Source organism: Genypterus blacodes, unplaced genomic scaffold, assembly GCF_046128005.1.
Source record: "Genypterus blacodes isolate CSIRO-AG114 ecotype Tasmania unplaced genomic scaffold, CSIRO-AGI_Gbla_v1 ptg000037l_1, whole genome shotgun sequence".
Lineage (NCBI taxonomy): Eukaryota > Metazoa > Chordata > Actinopteri > Ophidiiformes > Ophidiidae > Genypterus > Genypterus blacodes.
In genome coordinates, this window is record NW_027466850.1 from 542511 (window position 1) to 557055 (window position 14545).

The window sequence follows — 14545 nt, forward strand, 5'->3', positions numbered from 1 at the left end:
TTTGCGGTGTGTGTTGAGTGTGTGTGTGTGTGCGCGCGTGTGTGTGTGCGTGCTGGCCGTGCGCCTGTGAGCGGGATCCTGCAGGGGCTGATTCCTCTGCTCCTCTGGCGGAGCAGCAGCCTGCCAGTTTAACCCCTTAGCAGCAGATACCAGAGGAGAGAAGACACACTGCAATTCATCTTTGTGCAGGATCTTCAAAGATCTTCCTCTATCAGACTTCTACTACAGTGAACAGCTATAGAATTACAGCAGTGATGTAGTAGGAATGGAAATGGAGATCACATTGACTTCACTGTGTTGTGGGTTTATTAGAATGGATCACTGGACTCTCACATTCATAAATAGTTGGACCCCCTGTGTCTCATTTGATTCGTCCATGTTACAAAAATGTTGGATTGGATGATGCAGCAGAGTTTAACAGGTTAAACTCTGCTGCATATATTTGTTTAGTTCAACCAGACCAGCATATTTGACTATATTTGTCTAAAATGTGGTTGGATTGGCTCAATATGCTTATAAACATAGGGAATTAATTGTTATGTCTGTCTGTGTTTTGATATGTATGGTGTATATGTATGGAATGTATGGCATGTATGGTGTGTATGGTGTGTATGTGTGGTATGAATGGTGAAGATCTTGAGCTGAAATGGTGCATCTGAGTTTTCCTGAGCTTTCCATTCAGCTTCTCTCTGCAAACAGCCCGTGTCAGTGTGACAGATGTGTGTGTGTGGCTGGTCTGTGTTTACAGTACAGGCAGTTCTCTCATTACACTCCTGCTCTTAGCATACACAACTACTCTCAAGTGCTTAGGGTTTTTTTTTACGGCTCCAACAATTTCTGCCATTATGGAATACAATCTAGTTTAACTCCCATCACATTGTTATTATGATTATAGTTGCACACTTTCTAATAAATATGCATGAACACATAGAATTGAAATCCAAAACATATTTAATGGTTCATTTACTGCCAAAACCTCAAAGAAATCGCACAACAAAGTAATACACGCTTATAATTTACACGTCATATTAAATAACAAAATAATGTTTCACTCTATAATACAAATATAGAATACAAAAATATAAAGGGCCTTTTTACAGCTTATAAACATTTTTGAAATGTGCATAAATAAGAGCATGTGTGTGTGTGTGTATGTGTGTATTGTCTCCTAGTGTCTCCTTGGTCTGTATCTGAAGGACAAGTCTCCCTGAGGCTGAAGCATCCCAAACCCATAGCGACTGGCGTTTATCTCAGGCATCTTTGCATTCTGGTCACTCAGCTCCAAATCAAAATGGGTCAGCACCATGTAAACAAACCTGAAGAGCACACAGACGAGAATAAGAACAGAGTCGATGTAGAAACCTGGCCAATATTGTTTCTATTTCTAAAGTTCTATGCTGCAGTAAGTCTATAGCACTCACTGTCTGATGGTATTGATGGCAAACTGTTTCCCCACACAGCCGTTGGTCCCTGCACCCCACGGCATGGTGTAATATTTCAGCCGCCTCCCTCCTTTATAGAACTCCTTCTTCACCGAGCCGTCTGCATTCAGGAAACGGTCGTACTTGTATTTCTGGAAATGCAAATAAATGTCATTGGTCAACTGATAGGAATGAACTGATTCACCTTTAGAGAAACGCTAGTGTTCGTCCTCATTCATGTTTCTGTGCTTCATTTTCTCAGATTAGACTTTTATAATGCAGACTTGCAAACTCCTTCCCACGCCTATTAGCTGTGGTGTTTTCTCTTCCTGTGCTCAGCTAATCCCTCAAGTGGTCCAGTGTTCTGGTTTTGACCTCTCACTGGGTAATCCAGTGTCAGATCTGTGTAGGCGTTGATTCCACTTTATACAAACAAGACAGATGCTGATTTTCCCTTAGATAATTACAACTAATGGCCCGGGGGGGCGGAGTTCATGCTGTGTATGAGAGGAGGGAGAGGACAACAAACCTGTGGCTCGTGGTGAACCTCAGGGTCCATCTGAGGGCTAATGAAGGGGAAGAGACACACCCGGTCTCCTTTCCTGAGCAGGTACACTTGGCCGTCAGCCATCTGGATGGTCTTTTCCTGCACCACCTCTCTGGTGATGAAGGGGGCAGCAGTGAGTCTGAGTGCCTCTTCCAAAGCACTGTCTGGAAAGGGGCAGAAGGACAGAAGACAGTTTTATTTCACAAATTTCCTAGTATTTTAGTCTATTTTGGTTGATTTTGTGTGGCGGTGGCTCTATGTCTCAGCTGGTTAACTGTTTTGTACATCTTTTGTATTTCGTTGTACCTTTTATTTTGGTAGCTATGACTTTTCTCATCTATCTCTTGCTGATATTGATATTGTAGCAAAACAATTCAAAACATTCTTACTTTATTGATCATTTTGTCAATCATAGACACCATCTGATGCCAATACAAGTGTGCAACTCTCACCAAACACAGGGGTGCGCTCAAGCCCGTCCAGCAGAGGAGTGTGTGAGGTTTTCGTCTGTGATATTCCTCTGAATTCTCTCCTCACGGCTGTCAGAGCCTCGGGGTTCGTCAACAAGTAACCCAAGAGCCAAAACGCAGCAGGACCCACATTACCCTGGAAACAAACAGAAGACGCACATGAGACTGATGATATGGTTTCTCTCTCTCTCGCTCTATCTCTGGTGTTGCATAGTGACAGAAAAAGTAGCTTAGTTATTAAGTCAAAAAGAAAAGGAGAACATCACAGGCCTCACACACACTCACACTCACAGTACTCATTTCTATCCTCTTTCTGTTCTAAAAAAGTGCAAACTTCTCTTTCTGAAAAACCAAAAAGCCTTAATGAATCATTAAGACCTTAGCACTGGCAGGGTCGGCTGGCTGGTTTCCTTTCATGTGTCTGGGAAGAGAAGAAGCCTCTGGATAGTCTCACTCCAGCTGCCCGAGTGCAGCGCGGTAATGGTTTACTTAAAAAGGAAAGCTGCTGGAAACCTCAGGTCCCTAAGCATCTGCCTGCATCCAGGGGCAAGACACGGAATCTATTAAGTTTATTTATTGCAAACTACAGGTGGCGTCCTCCAGGAGTAGACCGTGTAAGATTATGAATAAATTAGTAAGAAAGTACCTTTTAGCTCACTACAGGTTTGTTTAGCCATTAAAAAGTTTGTAATGTGTCCAAAACATGAAGGATGTAACCAGGCAGATCTAAAAACAGAAGATCTTAGTCTCTCAGTAGATGCAGACTGTGATTACTACAATGTTTATCTTTACCGCATTGACTGTGATACAGACCCGGCACGTCCCAGCGCATCAGCAAATCAAATAGGGATGATGAAAGACAAGACTCTCCTGAAGAGAAGACACAAGTTGCCGTATATCTGAAGGCCCCTAATGCAACAAAAGCCCTCGAGCAAGGCACAATGCTGTCAACGGGTCCAAGGCCAAACCAAGGCCAAGCACAAATCACAGTCAAGACCAAGACCTTTGTTGTTATCTGATGCCACATCCAGATATAATCTGTTTCCTGGGGGCAGGAAGGGATTAAGGTTTCCCTGTTCATCAGCCAAACACTGCTACCTCCTCCATTAACACACTCTTATAAATGATAGATAGATAGATAGATGATAGATAGATAGATAGATAGATAGATAGATGTGTGGACCTGTGGAGATTCTATTATTCCTTGTTAAGGCAAGACAAAGTTGTGTTGATATTCAATAGTGGCTGAGATCAAGTCCAGTCTGAGATGTAACAAAGTGGACCTGACTTCTTAAATTTCCCTGAAACCTCAGTCAGCTGCAGAGTGTAAGTGCAGTAAATGCAGAGGTGAGCAGCACTCTCCTGTGTCAGAGAGGAGAACTACATTTATTTAGATTTCCTTAGAGACAAAATCCAGCTGGTAGCAGATGAGGAGGAATGACCTCACAGGGTCACAGGAGTGCAACGTTCACCTGTAAACTGAAGATACCAGTTTTGCAGTGAAGTGTGTGGTCTGTCTCACCTGCGTGGCCCAGAGTTGCATGAGCACGGCCCTCCTCTGCGTCTCTTCATCGGAACCCTCCTCCTGCAGGAGCTGTCTGTAGGCGTGAAGCCACGGGCTCGACCCTGGAGCCAAACACTCCCACAGCCTTTCTTTCACAGTCTGGGCTCTCTTCTTTTCCTCTGTCACACGCACACAAACAGGTGATGTCAATACCAGTGAAATACCAGATAAATGCAAAGATAAATGTGTGCAAGAGGTGAGAGAGGAATCAAATATCAGCAACATGACAGGTGACAGGTGACAGGTGTGGCAGAAAAGACAAGGAGGCGGTCAATCACAACACAGGGAGGTTTCCAGTGAATTGGGGGCGGAGCCGACGCGATCAGAACACAATAAGCCCTGTGAGAAATGATGTGTTTGACGTTGTGATAGTTATCATGGCAACCTTGATGGCCTGTAGATGATTGTGATGATGTAATGTGAGTACAGACACCGTGTCACTGAGTGAGTAAAATAATATTGAAATTCTATTCGTCCAGTCCAGTCCAGACAAACGTAGAGACAGATCATCCTGAGTGACGCCGTGCCGACTCACAGGCTGAACTAATAACAGACTTGCTAAATAAGCGCTTTCACAACATAGTTTATCTTATCTTTCTGCTTCCCAGATGTGTTCTGAGCACTCTTACCTGATCTGAGCGTGCCTCTCGCCATTTTGGTCAGGAGACAATCAAACAGCCGGTATTCCTCATAGACCTTAGCGGGGTCGGCGCCATTGTTGTTCTGCTCCCCTCCAAAGAGCGTGAGGTATCCGGCCCTGGAGAGAGAGAGACGACAGATGGAATGTCTTAGTCTAAAAGCTCTTTGATGGAGCGAAACCCAAGCAAACAACTGAATGCTGGCTTTTACCCTCCTGATGGATAGATAGCCTGCCCACGCACTTTTCATTCTCTCTCACACACACACACACACACACACACACACACACACACACACACACACATTACAGCAGGTATTTTTCCATTAGCCCATCCAGGTCACAGGATCTCCCCAATGACACTCAATGAAATTCTATGTTTACATTTCACACTGATTCACACCAGGTGTGCCGTTGAATCAGCAGGAAGTGTGTGAGCTCTGTGAGAGCGTGCGTGTGTGTGTGTGTGTCCACGCATTTTTTAACATTAGTGTATACAAACAAACAGCCACGGAATTGACCGGTGTGTAAACAGTTTAAGTTGGGGCTTTCTGACATACTTAAAGAGCAAACTGTAAGAGAAGTGGAACAGTCCCTCCTCTTTCCAGTCGGTCCGGTTCTGGGGCGTCTCAGCTTTCAGCAGCACATGCAGGTGTCTGTTCATGCTGCTGCTCAGGGAGGACAGATTCAGACCCTGAAAGTGCCTGTAGGACACAAAGGTTACAAGGCGGTCAGGAAAGAAAACGCCGTCGTTCTGTGATGATGTCGCACTTATTGGCGGTGTTGTGAACACAGTGTAGTTACAGAGTGTGTGACAGAGTTAATGACCTGCTACCTGAGCTCACATTCTGCAGAGAGCTGTCAGATAAAGCTGTCAAATATCTGACAGTGACACAATGACACTGAGACTCTCTGGAGTATCACTTCCCTCAGAGGAGGATTTGTACAGATAAATATCAAAAAGGAAACAATGCAGAGGTCTTTATGAGAAGTCTGTGGATTCAAACAAACAAGTTACTGTTCCACAACAACTTGAAAATTCACCCTCCAAGCTTTCAGTTTGGATAAGAGATGAAATAAGGACTCACTGTTTCATCATTGCTTTTTCTTTGAGTGGCTGGTGATGTGGAAGGCGTAAGTTGAATATTCTCTCCATGAGCACTTGAGCGTAGCGAGTGAAGTCCAGGGAGCCGGAGTCCTGAAGGACCAGGTCATAGGAGTGTGGGTCCAGCAGCACAGTCACATATCGCCCGGCAACACGCACCTGTGGATCAGAGGACAGGATCACAATGTGCCAAACTCACTCAGTTAGTTCAGTTGTTTTACCTTTTTACTTGATTAATAGTTTAGATTCGTTGTTTTACCTAAATTCTATGATGGTAAAAAAGTTATAAGATGACATCTTTAGAGGAATACAGCTGTCTTTAAAGCTTCTTAAATGCTCTGTAAATGTTTATCTACTATTTTGTTGAAAGAAAACAAACCCTTGTCTTCCATAGTGAGCACAGATCAAAATCACAGTTCTAACCTGCTGTTATGTGACACTGATCTTTATCACTGAAATAGACAAACTTCTATTCAATATCCGCTCCCTAAAGTGCTCACAGCTCATTATTACCACAAACATTCACACACATCATCATCATCCTCATCTTCATCATGTTTCATCTACTCACTGTGAAAATGTCCCCGTGTTTCATTTTCATCCGATTTAAGAACTTGGCCACATCTTTTCCAAATTCAAGAGCGTGGCCCAACCATGGAATGATCCCTTTGTCTAACGGAGGATCAGTCTTAGATCTAGAGACAACAAAATAAAATGTATTATTTCATTTAAATTACAAATTCACCAGTCTGCCTGCTTGTGTAATTGAAATTCCCATACACATAAAGTTTAACTGCTAATTTAACATTGAAACTTCTTTGCACTTCATCCTGGTGACTTGAGACATTACAAAACGTGCTGTCCCAGAGATTTAACAATACAAAGATTTTATCTCCTTTGGCACCAACGCTTTTAGCATTTGGTGCCCAGGCTGCTATCAGTGTACACACAGTGCAGCCTGTGTGACTTAGCTTCTATCATGAGATCATAGTAAGACTCTTATAACACTTTAAACAGTCCTTTCTAAATGTGTCGTAGTATTATTAAATGCCCGACTAAGGCAGAGAGCAATAACATCCCTGTTTGACTTCTTTTTGCAGTGCAGATAAACCACATTCCTCTCAGGCTTAAGTGGGAAGTTAAGATTGCATCTGGAACAACCCGCTCAACTACCAAACAAACAAGATAAAGTTTGGCTTGTGTGCTGATATAAGAAATATAAATTATTATTAGTCAAAACCAAGAAGGTCACGCATAGATAATAGAACTAAAACCCTGCAGAGGATGATCTGAATACATGATGTACTGTAGTTTCTCGTCGTCGCAGGTAAATATTACGTAATACAGGTGACACGGGGTCACGTGGGTCGCGTGCGGGTCTTACCTGGACCTTCGCGAGTGAAGGATGAAGTAGAGCAGGACAGCTTGGATGAGCAGAAAGACGGTCCAGATCATCGCGTGTTTACGTACAGCCTGTGGTTTGGCCCACACACACGTCTCCATGCTGCTTTATGAGAGTAGTCACCCACATGACGGGTGACGTCACGGGCGGGGCCTCCCCACTACCGAGCAAACGTGACAAACGTGTTCACCCACACAGTGACGACATCGCACGTGTAAAGGGGCTGATTTATACGACTGTTTACTTTTTTTTTTGCTTAAAATTGAAGGATTGGGATTTTAATATATCAACCAAGAAATCATAACTTTAAGTTTCATAAATATTCTGCGCAACAATTTATTAAGCAATACGTTATTACTTTTTTAAAACAATTTTGTTTGGTTGAATTTGCCAAAATCCTCCAAACTGTATATCCTGATAGAAATCGGATAGAAATTTGGAATTGATTTTTTAACTTATTAGTAATAATTACAACCATTTACCACACAGGGCATCGCTACCTCAACTGCCAATCATGTTTCCCCTCCTCAGGTGTGTGGATGGAGACGCTCTGGGATTGCACCCTCATCCGATTTGACACCAGATTATCCTACAATATCTTTTAAAGAGAACAAGAGAATTTGATGTAAACACAATTTTAATTAAGAGCTTTTGAATGAGTTAATACGTTGGAAATCCAAGCACCAGATTTAATGTTAAATGAAATGAGAACTTTAACCCCTTGAGAGAGATTTAAGAAATATGAGCAGAGAAAATGAAGAGCAGCACCGTGATCACTGCAAAGACATTAGGCTCATTTATTGTATTGTGTAAGATTCTGTTTCCTTAAAGGTTGAGTATTTAACAGGAAAGAAGCTCAATTTCAACAATTAGTCACCTTTTACATTTTTATTTCCTGCTAATTTCTTATCAAATGATCCAGTAACCACGCAGTCATCATCTGCATTGGGAATGCCCCTACCGTGATCAGGAGAAAAAATTCCATAATTGGAAAGCTGACAGAAAGGAAATGATTGCTGCCTGCTAAAGTTCTCGTAAGACTGTGATACAATACTCACGGCTTACTCACACACACACACACAGGGCTTGTGTGTGTGTGTGCACCGTAACCTGTTCCGACAAGAATACAAGCATCAACACAGACGTTCCTCATTTGTTCATTTATTCAATCACAAATACGCGACAGAGTACAGATCCTGTGAGTGGACTTCAGCAGCTTCCTGAGCCTTAGTCAAACAAGAGGCGTCACAGTATTTAACGGCAGCTAAAACACAACAGCTGGCCTTTACAATTAACCATTCATCTCCATACACAAACTCCAATAGAATAAAAAATAAAGGAGTAAAACTTCTTGGCGTACTTGAACTAAATTGAGAAAGAAAGCAAATCCATGTTGATAACAGGAAGATAAATAAAGCTAATCCTACATGGCCTCAAATTTGAATTGGAAACTTTCAGGGCTGCTCAGAGGAGTTAGACTGATTTCTCCTGGTCCTCCTTCTCCTCCTTGTCCTCCTTCTCCCCGTGCGAATGAGCGTTTCCTCGCGGTTCATAGATGTCTTCTGGCGTTTGGCCAAACGTGGCGCCGGTCCGCTTGAGGAGGTAAACTCCGGCATGTAAACCGCCGACGTTGACCCAAACAGTGTGCAGCCTCCTCCACAGGCCTCCCATCCTGGTTACAGCCTGGGGAAACACATCAATCTCATCAGGGGGGGAAACTAACAAATGACAAACGTAAAACAAGATCTCTGCTTAGACAAATACAGCTGCTGAAACCCTTTTTTCCATGAGGTAATGCCTGAGATGATTCAACCTCTCCCTCCCCTCCCTATAGTGGAGGGGTGACTTAAGAGATTAGCGGGAGACAAACTGACCCCACGCTTTTTTGTTGTTGTTGTAATGTTGCGTAAACTTGAAGAAGAGCGGCGCCAACGTCACACAAAAAGGCTTTTAAAGTGTCACGGCGTGAACTTGACAGCACCTTGGTGAAGCACTTCTTGTCCTGAGTCAAGAGGACGGCCTTCCCTGATCCCGGTCGGCACACGCGGGCCATTTCTCTCAGGCAGGACGGGTACAGGTCCCAGTTCTTCTTCCTGGAGCCCACTCTGCAAGAAACACACATTTGATTTCATTGGAATATTAGCAGTGAAACAGAACCCGGTGAGATAGCTTAACTGGATATGTCCCGTTACGTCTTTTGTCCTTTGCTTACGTCTACTGTGTCAGTGTGACACTTTATACTGCCGCTTTGTCCGGTTTCCCCCTTTCATAAACGCCTCGTGCGTGTTTGGCAGGACTCTGACATTCTTGCGTTGCGTTGGGGGGGATTAGTCGTGCTTGGTTTCTCCCAGACGGCGCTTTGTGTGGCTGCCGAGGGGTTTACTCTTCTATTTTAACACTGTATCAAATTGTATCCAAGGCATTTTCTCATGTTGTCGTGTTTATCCTTTGTTTCCCCGGCTTCCAGAAAGTGTTACACTACTTGCTGTTACATTAACTTCAAGTGTCACTGCAGAGGCCGCACAGATTTGGTTGATAGATCGCATAAATGTGGCACGACTTCTGTGTACCTCTTCCCAAAGGGCATGTCGGTGATGATGACGTCAACAGAGCCGCTCCTTATGGGTAAATTGCACAGATCCCACTTCACCGTGTCAATGGGCAATCCAGACAGGCTGTAGAGAGAGAGACAGGCCTTTAGATAACAGCACACACACACACACACACACACACACACACACACACACACACACACACACACACACACACACACACACACACACACACACACACACACACACACACACACACACACACACACACACACACACACACACACACACCCCTGACTCGCCTGCCTTTGTCTTCTCGTCGTTTCTGGATGTGACACGTGTTGTTGTGCGTGCGGTTAATCGCCATGTCGTTGTTGTCACCGGCGACGTAGAAGGACTGCGGAAACTCGATGGCGCCCTTTGTGAAGGAGAAGGCGACACGTTTAGGGGTTGATCATCTTGACGTGCGTGCTTATCACGTACCGCAGCGTACGCCAAAGACAAAGAGAGGCCTCACCTCCAAAGGGATGGCGCCCGTCCCACACATGGGATCCAGGATCACGTCGGACGCTTCAGGCTTACACAACCTGTGAACACAAAACATGGAGTGAATAGGATTGACCTGATGAGCAGCAATTAGAGTTTTTAACAGGGGATTTAATTCAATATTGTTCATGTTTCCCCTCAAAATGAGTGATAACATTAGAATGAAGTGTGTGTAGACTCAGGTAGAGGTTGGGGATTGAGTTTGAAGGGCGAGCGAGAAGCCAAACAGTATCAATGATCAAAGTCAGACAGATTTAATGACATCCCCAGACACACACACACTCACTCTCTCACTCACACACACACACTCTGCAGGCGGTGTGTCTTCCTACATATTCTCACCATGAGGCTCACAGGCCGTGATTCTCCTCCCGATGTTCTCTGTGCTTCTTGTGTTCATTCATCGATTCAAACCGTCTACGCACTTCATCAACAATGACGCAACCAAAATCTAACTGCCTCTTGTTGTACACTACAATGGTATCCTGGGTGTGTGCTTGTTATAGTAGTGAAAAACTTTAATCCACCACAGGGCTCTATTTTGGGCCCACTGCCGCTCTCATAAGAACGCCTACAGGTGCGTAACAATGTTGCTAAGTGGTTAAAGGTCTCAAAGCAGATGGTGGCATCCGAGTCTTTCTGTAGGGACGCGATTCGAAGAGGAGAGAGGGCGAATGAATACCAGATCAGCCACAACAAGAGCGCCTGCTTCTGTGCCAAATATAGTCGACACGTCTGCGTTGTATGGGAGGAACTTGTAACCTCACCAAGGTGTCCTGGCAGCAAGAGTGGAGGAGAGGAGAGGCTTTGTTTGTTGTTGGCTCTGTTGCATGTCATACATAACTTTGTGAGCTTGGCCTCAGGCACAGGTTGCCTCCTCAGAGACCTGTGTGTGTGTGTGTGTGTGTGTGTGTGTGTGTGTGTGTGTGTGTGTGTGTGTGTGTGTGTGTGTCAGGCGTGTTCTGCTTTGGCTTGGACTCCAGCCTCAGTTACTTCTTCACCACAGCTTTTGAGTAACAACAAACTTTGAGTTAACTCGGTTTACCGCAAATTTGAATTTGAATACATTCTTGTTCTTCCTCGTCAAACTCATTTGTCTTCTGCCAATCTGGACTCCATCAGCAGGTTGCCGGGCCAGTTCACTCTAAATTCTAATCTCGTTGTCCAGCTCGTACCCGCTCATGCGAGGCGCCACTTCACACTCGTTTCTGCTGAGATGCTGGAACAGCGTGTGGACCTGAACTCACCGCTGATCCGAGCCAGCAGGCAGAATGAACTGCAGCGAGCAAAGTTGTTGATTATTTATTGCCACTGACGATTGGCAGACGCACTGCTGAGCACTGAGAGTCTCTCGCTGCAGCACCAGCAAATTAGAAAATGAGTTTCTTTGTCTGTTCACACCTACACAATGTTCAGACTTATTGTTGTGTTATTGTTGTGTCAATTTGTCACCCGCTTTCCATCTTTCGCTTCTGTTGCTATGGGTGTGTATCTCTTTACATGAGTGTTGCCGTAACAAACTCCTACGTAAACTTTCCAACGATTACTACGATAGCTCAGATAAAGTTGATATTGTTATTATATTATCAGAGCAATCAAAGCTTTATCAGTGCATAACACTCATCCAGCTGTTTAGAATGTGAGGGAAGCGTCTCAGATCTGACCCCAGACTGATAACTGAAGCGTTCTCTATTTTCCCACTGTGTGTTTTGTGAGATTTGGGTGAAATCAAGCCAAGTTTCCCTGCCAGCTGTTAGCAAACTGTATGTCACTCAGGCGATTCTCTCTGTTTTAGACCAACAGATGACAACGGAAACAATCCAATGGAAAGAGTGACCTTATACAGGCTGTCATCATGGTGAGCGGTGCATGTTTGCTTTTGTTACACACACACAGACACTGTCAGGTGTAACTAATAATATTAATAATGGATGGCTCCCATTAGGGAGTGCCGGGGCTTGCTGGCTCATTTTCCAGGAAAGTGTGTAAAGGGAGTGCTGGGTTCCAAGCAGGTAAACACAGATTATCACTAAATCAAAGTAAAGGTTGGAGGTGAGGAGCAGGTTACCTGAGCATGCCGTAGCACAGGGTGGACCTCAGAGTGGTGGGTCCAAAGTGAGTGATGTTCCTCCTGTGAAGACTCTCCTCTGTGAGCGCGATGCCCACCACCACCTCCTCCTTATGGATGTTCAGTAAGACCTGCACACAGAGACAGACGTCCATAAACTAACCCTGGACGTGTGGAGAAGCAGAGTAGAAGCCTGAATTTAACCCCGAGGCAATCGCAGTGTGTGTGCAGTTAAAACAAGGCAGCCGCTTCCATTAAGTAATCAATCTTAACGTGGTACTTATGTAGATCATGTTTGTCTGACATCATAAAACTAAAACAAACAAACCATGTTAAAGCTGAAACCTGCACCTTCCCCGCCCTGGCAGAGAGTTCCTTCTGGGCACTGTTGCTCTTTCTTTGGTTAATCCTTAAACTAAACATCATAGCGTGTCTGTGGAGGTTTATCTGAGCGTGCAGAGTGTCTTTTGGCGAGCGGAGCAGTATTTGGTACTCCAATAACAGCGAGCACGTCGAAGCTTACCTCCACGTCAAACTTAGTCATGTCTGCTTTCCACTGGAAGAACTCCTGCACCGCTCCGCCAAAGTCTCTGGCCGCCTCGTTGGAGGAGAAGCTGTGTTTGTCGCCGGCTCTGCTGCACGTCACGCGGAATTTGATGACTTTTGCCTCGGGTGGTGGTGGTGGTGCCGCCTCCGCCTCCTCGCCGTCCTGCATGCTGATCTCCACATCAGGCACGGCGTTCTCTTCTTTCACCGGGTCTGCGGCCGGCAACTCTTCAGGCTGCTGCTGCTGCTGCTCAGTGTCAGCCGGCGTTTCATCCATGACATCACTGACAACGACAGCTTTTACTTTGGGGCCGTTTCCTCCTTTCCGGTGTCCTTTCTTCTTTTTCAGGGAGCCGTTTAGTTTCCACACCTCCAGCGCGTTCGTCCAGGGGAGTTTGGAGGCGAGCTCCTGCAACTCCTGCAACGTCTCCTCCTGTACACACACACAGTTAGACTCTGATCCCAACGTACACACACACACGCACCTCAGATCAGCTTTACGTTACGTTACCTTGGACTCTTTGAACTGATAGTGCTCATACTCTTCCACCACCACAAACAGGTTGTCCACAGACCGCAGAAGATGAACCTGTGGTGGATAATTCAAATCAAAACAACAGAAATAAGGAATGCAAATCCTTCCAATAACAAATCAGGACACTCTCACTATGTTTACATTCCCATCCTACCTGGAAGAGTCTGTCTGTGCTGATAGGAAAGTAGATGCGTCCTCGGTCTTTGCTGATCCGAGCCTCGACCCCGATCTTCTCCTGGACCTCCTCCGCAGCGGTGTGTTCAAATCCCGTGGGCACCGTGGCTCCGATAGTGACGGTTATGACGTCATTCCCTGCTGGGGACACAGAGGTCGGTTCCACCGTGTCGACGTCCTGGTCTACACCCACATCTCCCTGCGAGGACATCTCTGTAGGGGCTGGACGCTGAGGTTTGTCTGGTGAAGAAAGAGAGATAATCACAACGTTAATAACGCACGTTTTGATCAAACTCGGGAATATAAAGCACGTATAAGTAACTTGCATGTAAACAGCACTCGTCTGTGAGAGTAAAGCATCATATCAGACTGCCACTGCAACGATCACACACGTGATAAATCAGTATACAGTGATTTAGCTGCTATCGTTAGCTTTTACAGCTAAAAAGTTGTTTCCAATATCGAACGTTGCCACTTCATTTAAAGCAGAAACGTCATGAATTGCATTGTTGTGTTGAGCCCACCGGTTGACGTGCAGAAGCCGTAGGAAGTCTTACAGGGAGTCTGGTGGGTTAAAAGTCGCTATTTGGTGCCAGAACCACGAGGTAACAACACACACTTACGCACTGCTTACTACTTCCGGGTGCGGCTCTACCGCGAGTGACCGCCAGGGGGAGCCACGGTATAAAGAGTTGGAGGCGACTTGGAGCTCAGTGAAGATACAAGAAGGTGATTGATTGAGAGAAAGAGAGGAGAGGAGATAAATGTCTGCAAAACAACAACAAAACAAAGTCAAAGTCATTCCAGAACCTATCACCAAATCTTATTGTGGCAAGTTGAGAATTTATTGACAAGATTTGCGTGTAAATGCAAATCTATCTTCTACAAATCTGCAATCTTATCAAACATACTTGAAACGAAACGGAATAAAAATTAAGTAATGAGGAAGGAATAGTAATGTTGTTAGTCAATACAGAT

The 14545-nt window shown here is 44.8% G+C and overlaps 2 protein-coding genes across 2 annotated transcripts; both read right to left on the reverse strand.

The window, feature by feature from the left end:
* Window positions 1-933: 933 nt before the first annotated feature.
* Window positions 934-7274, reverse strand: LOC142996164 (prostacyclin synthase-like). Its single transcript, XM_076147066.1, has 10 exons — window positions 7129-7274; window positions 6316-6439; window positions 5728-5903; window positions 5200-5343; window positions 4632-4759; window positions 3961-4121; window positions 2421-2574; window positions 1951-2132; window positions 1422-1573; window positions 934-1316 (listed from the first exon to the last, which is right to left on the reverse strand). Exons 1-10 carry the CDS (start codon window positions 7245-7247, stop codon window positions 1169-1171), a joined length of 1488 nt encoding a protein of 495 aa, XP_076003181.1. The 5' UTR covers window positions 7248-7274; the 3' UTR covers window positions 934-1168.
* A 1021-nt stretch (window positions 7275-8295) lies between these two features.
* Window positions 8296-14213, reverse strand: thumpd3 (THUMP domain containing 3). Its single transcript, XM_076147407.1, has 10 exons — window positions 14092-14213; window positions 13548-13807; window positions 13370-13447; window positions 12836-13291; window positions 12313-12443; window positions 10216-10285; window positions 10001-10116; window positions 9717-9821; window positions 9128-9251; window positions 8296-8829 (listed from the first exon to the last, which is right to left on the reverse strand). Exons 2-10 carry the CDS (start codon window positions 13776-13778, stop codon window positions 8620-8622), a joined length of 1521 nt encoding a protein of 506 aa, XP_076003522.1. The 5' UTR covers window positions 13779-13807; window positions 14092-14213; the 3' UTR covers window positions 8296-8619.
* Between the last annotated feature and the right edge of the window lie 332 nt (window positions 14214-14545).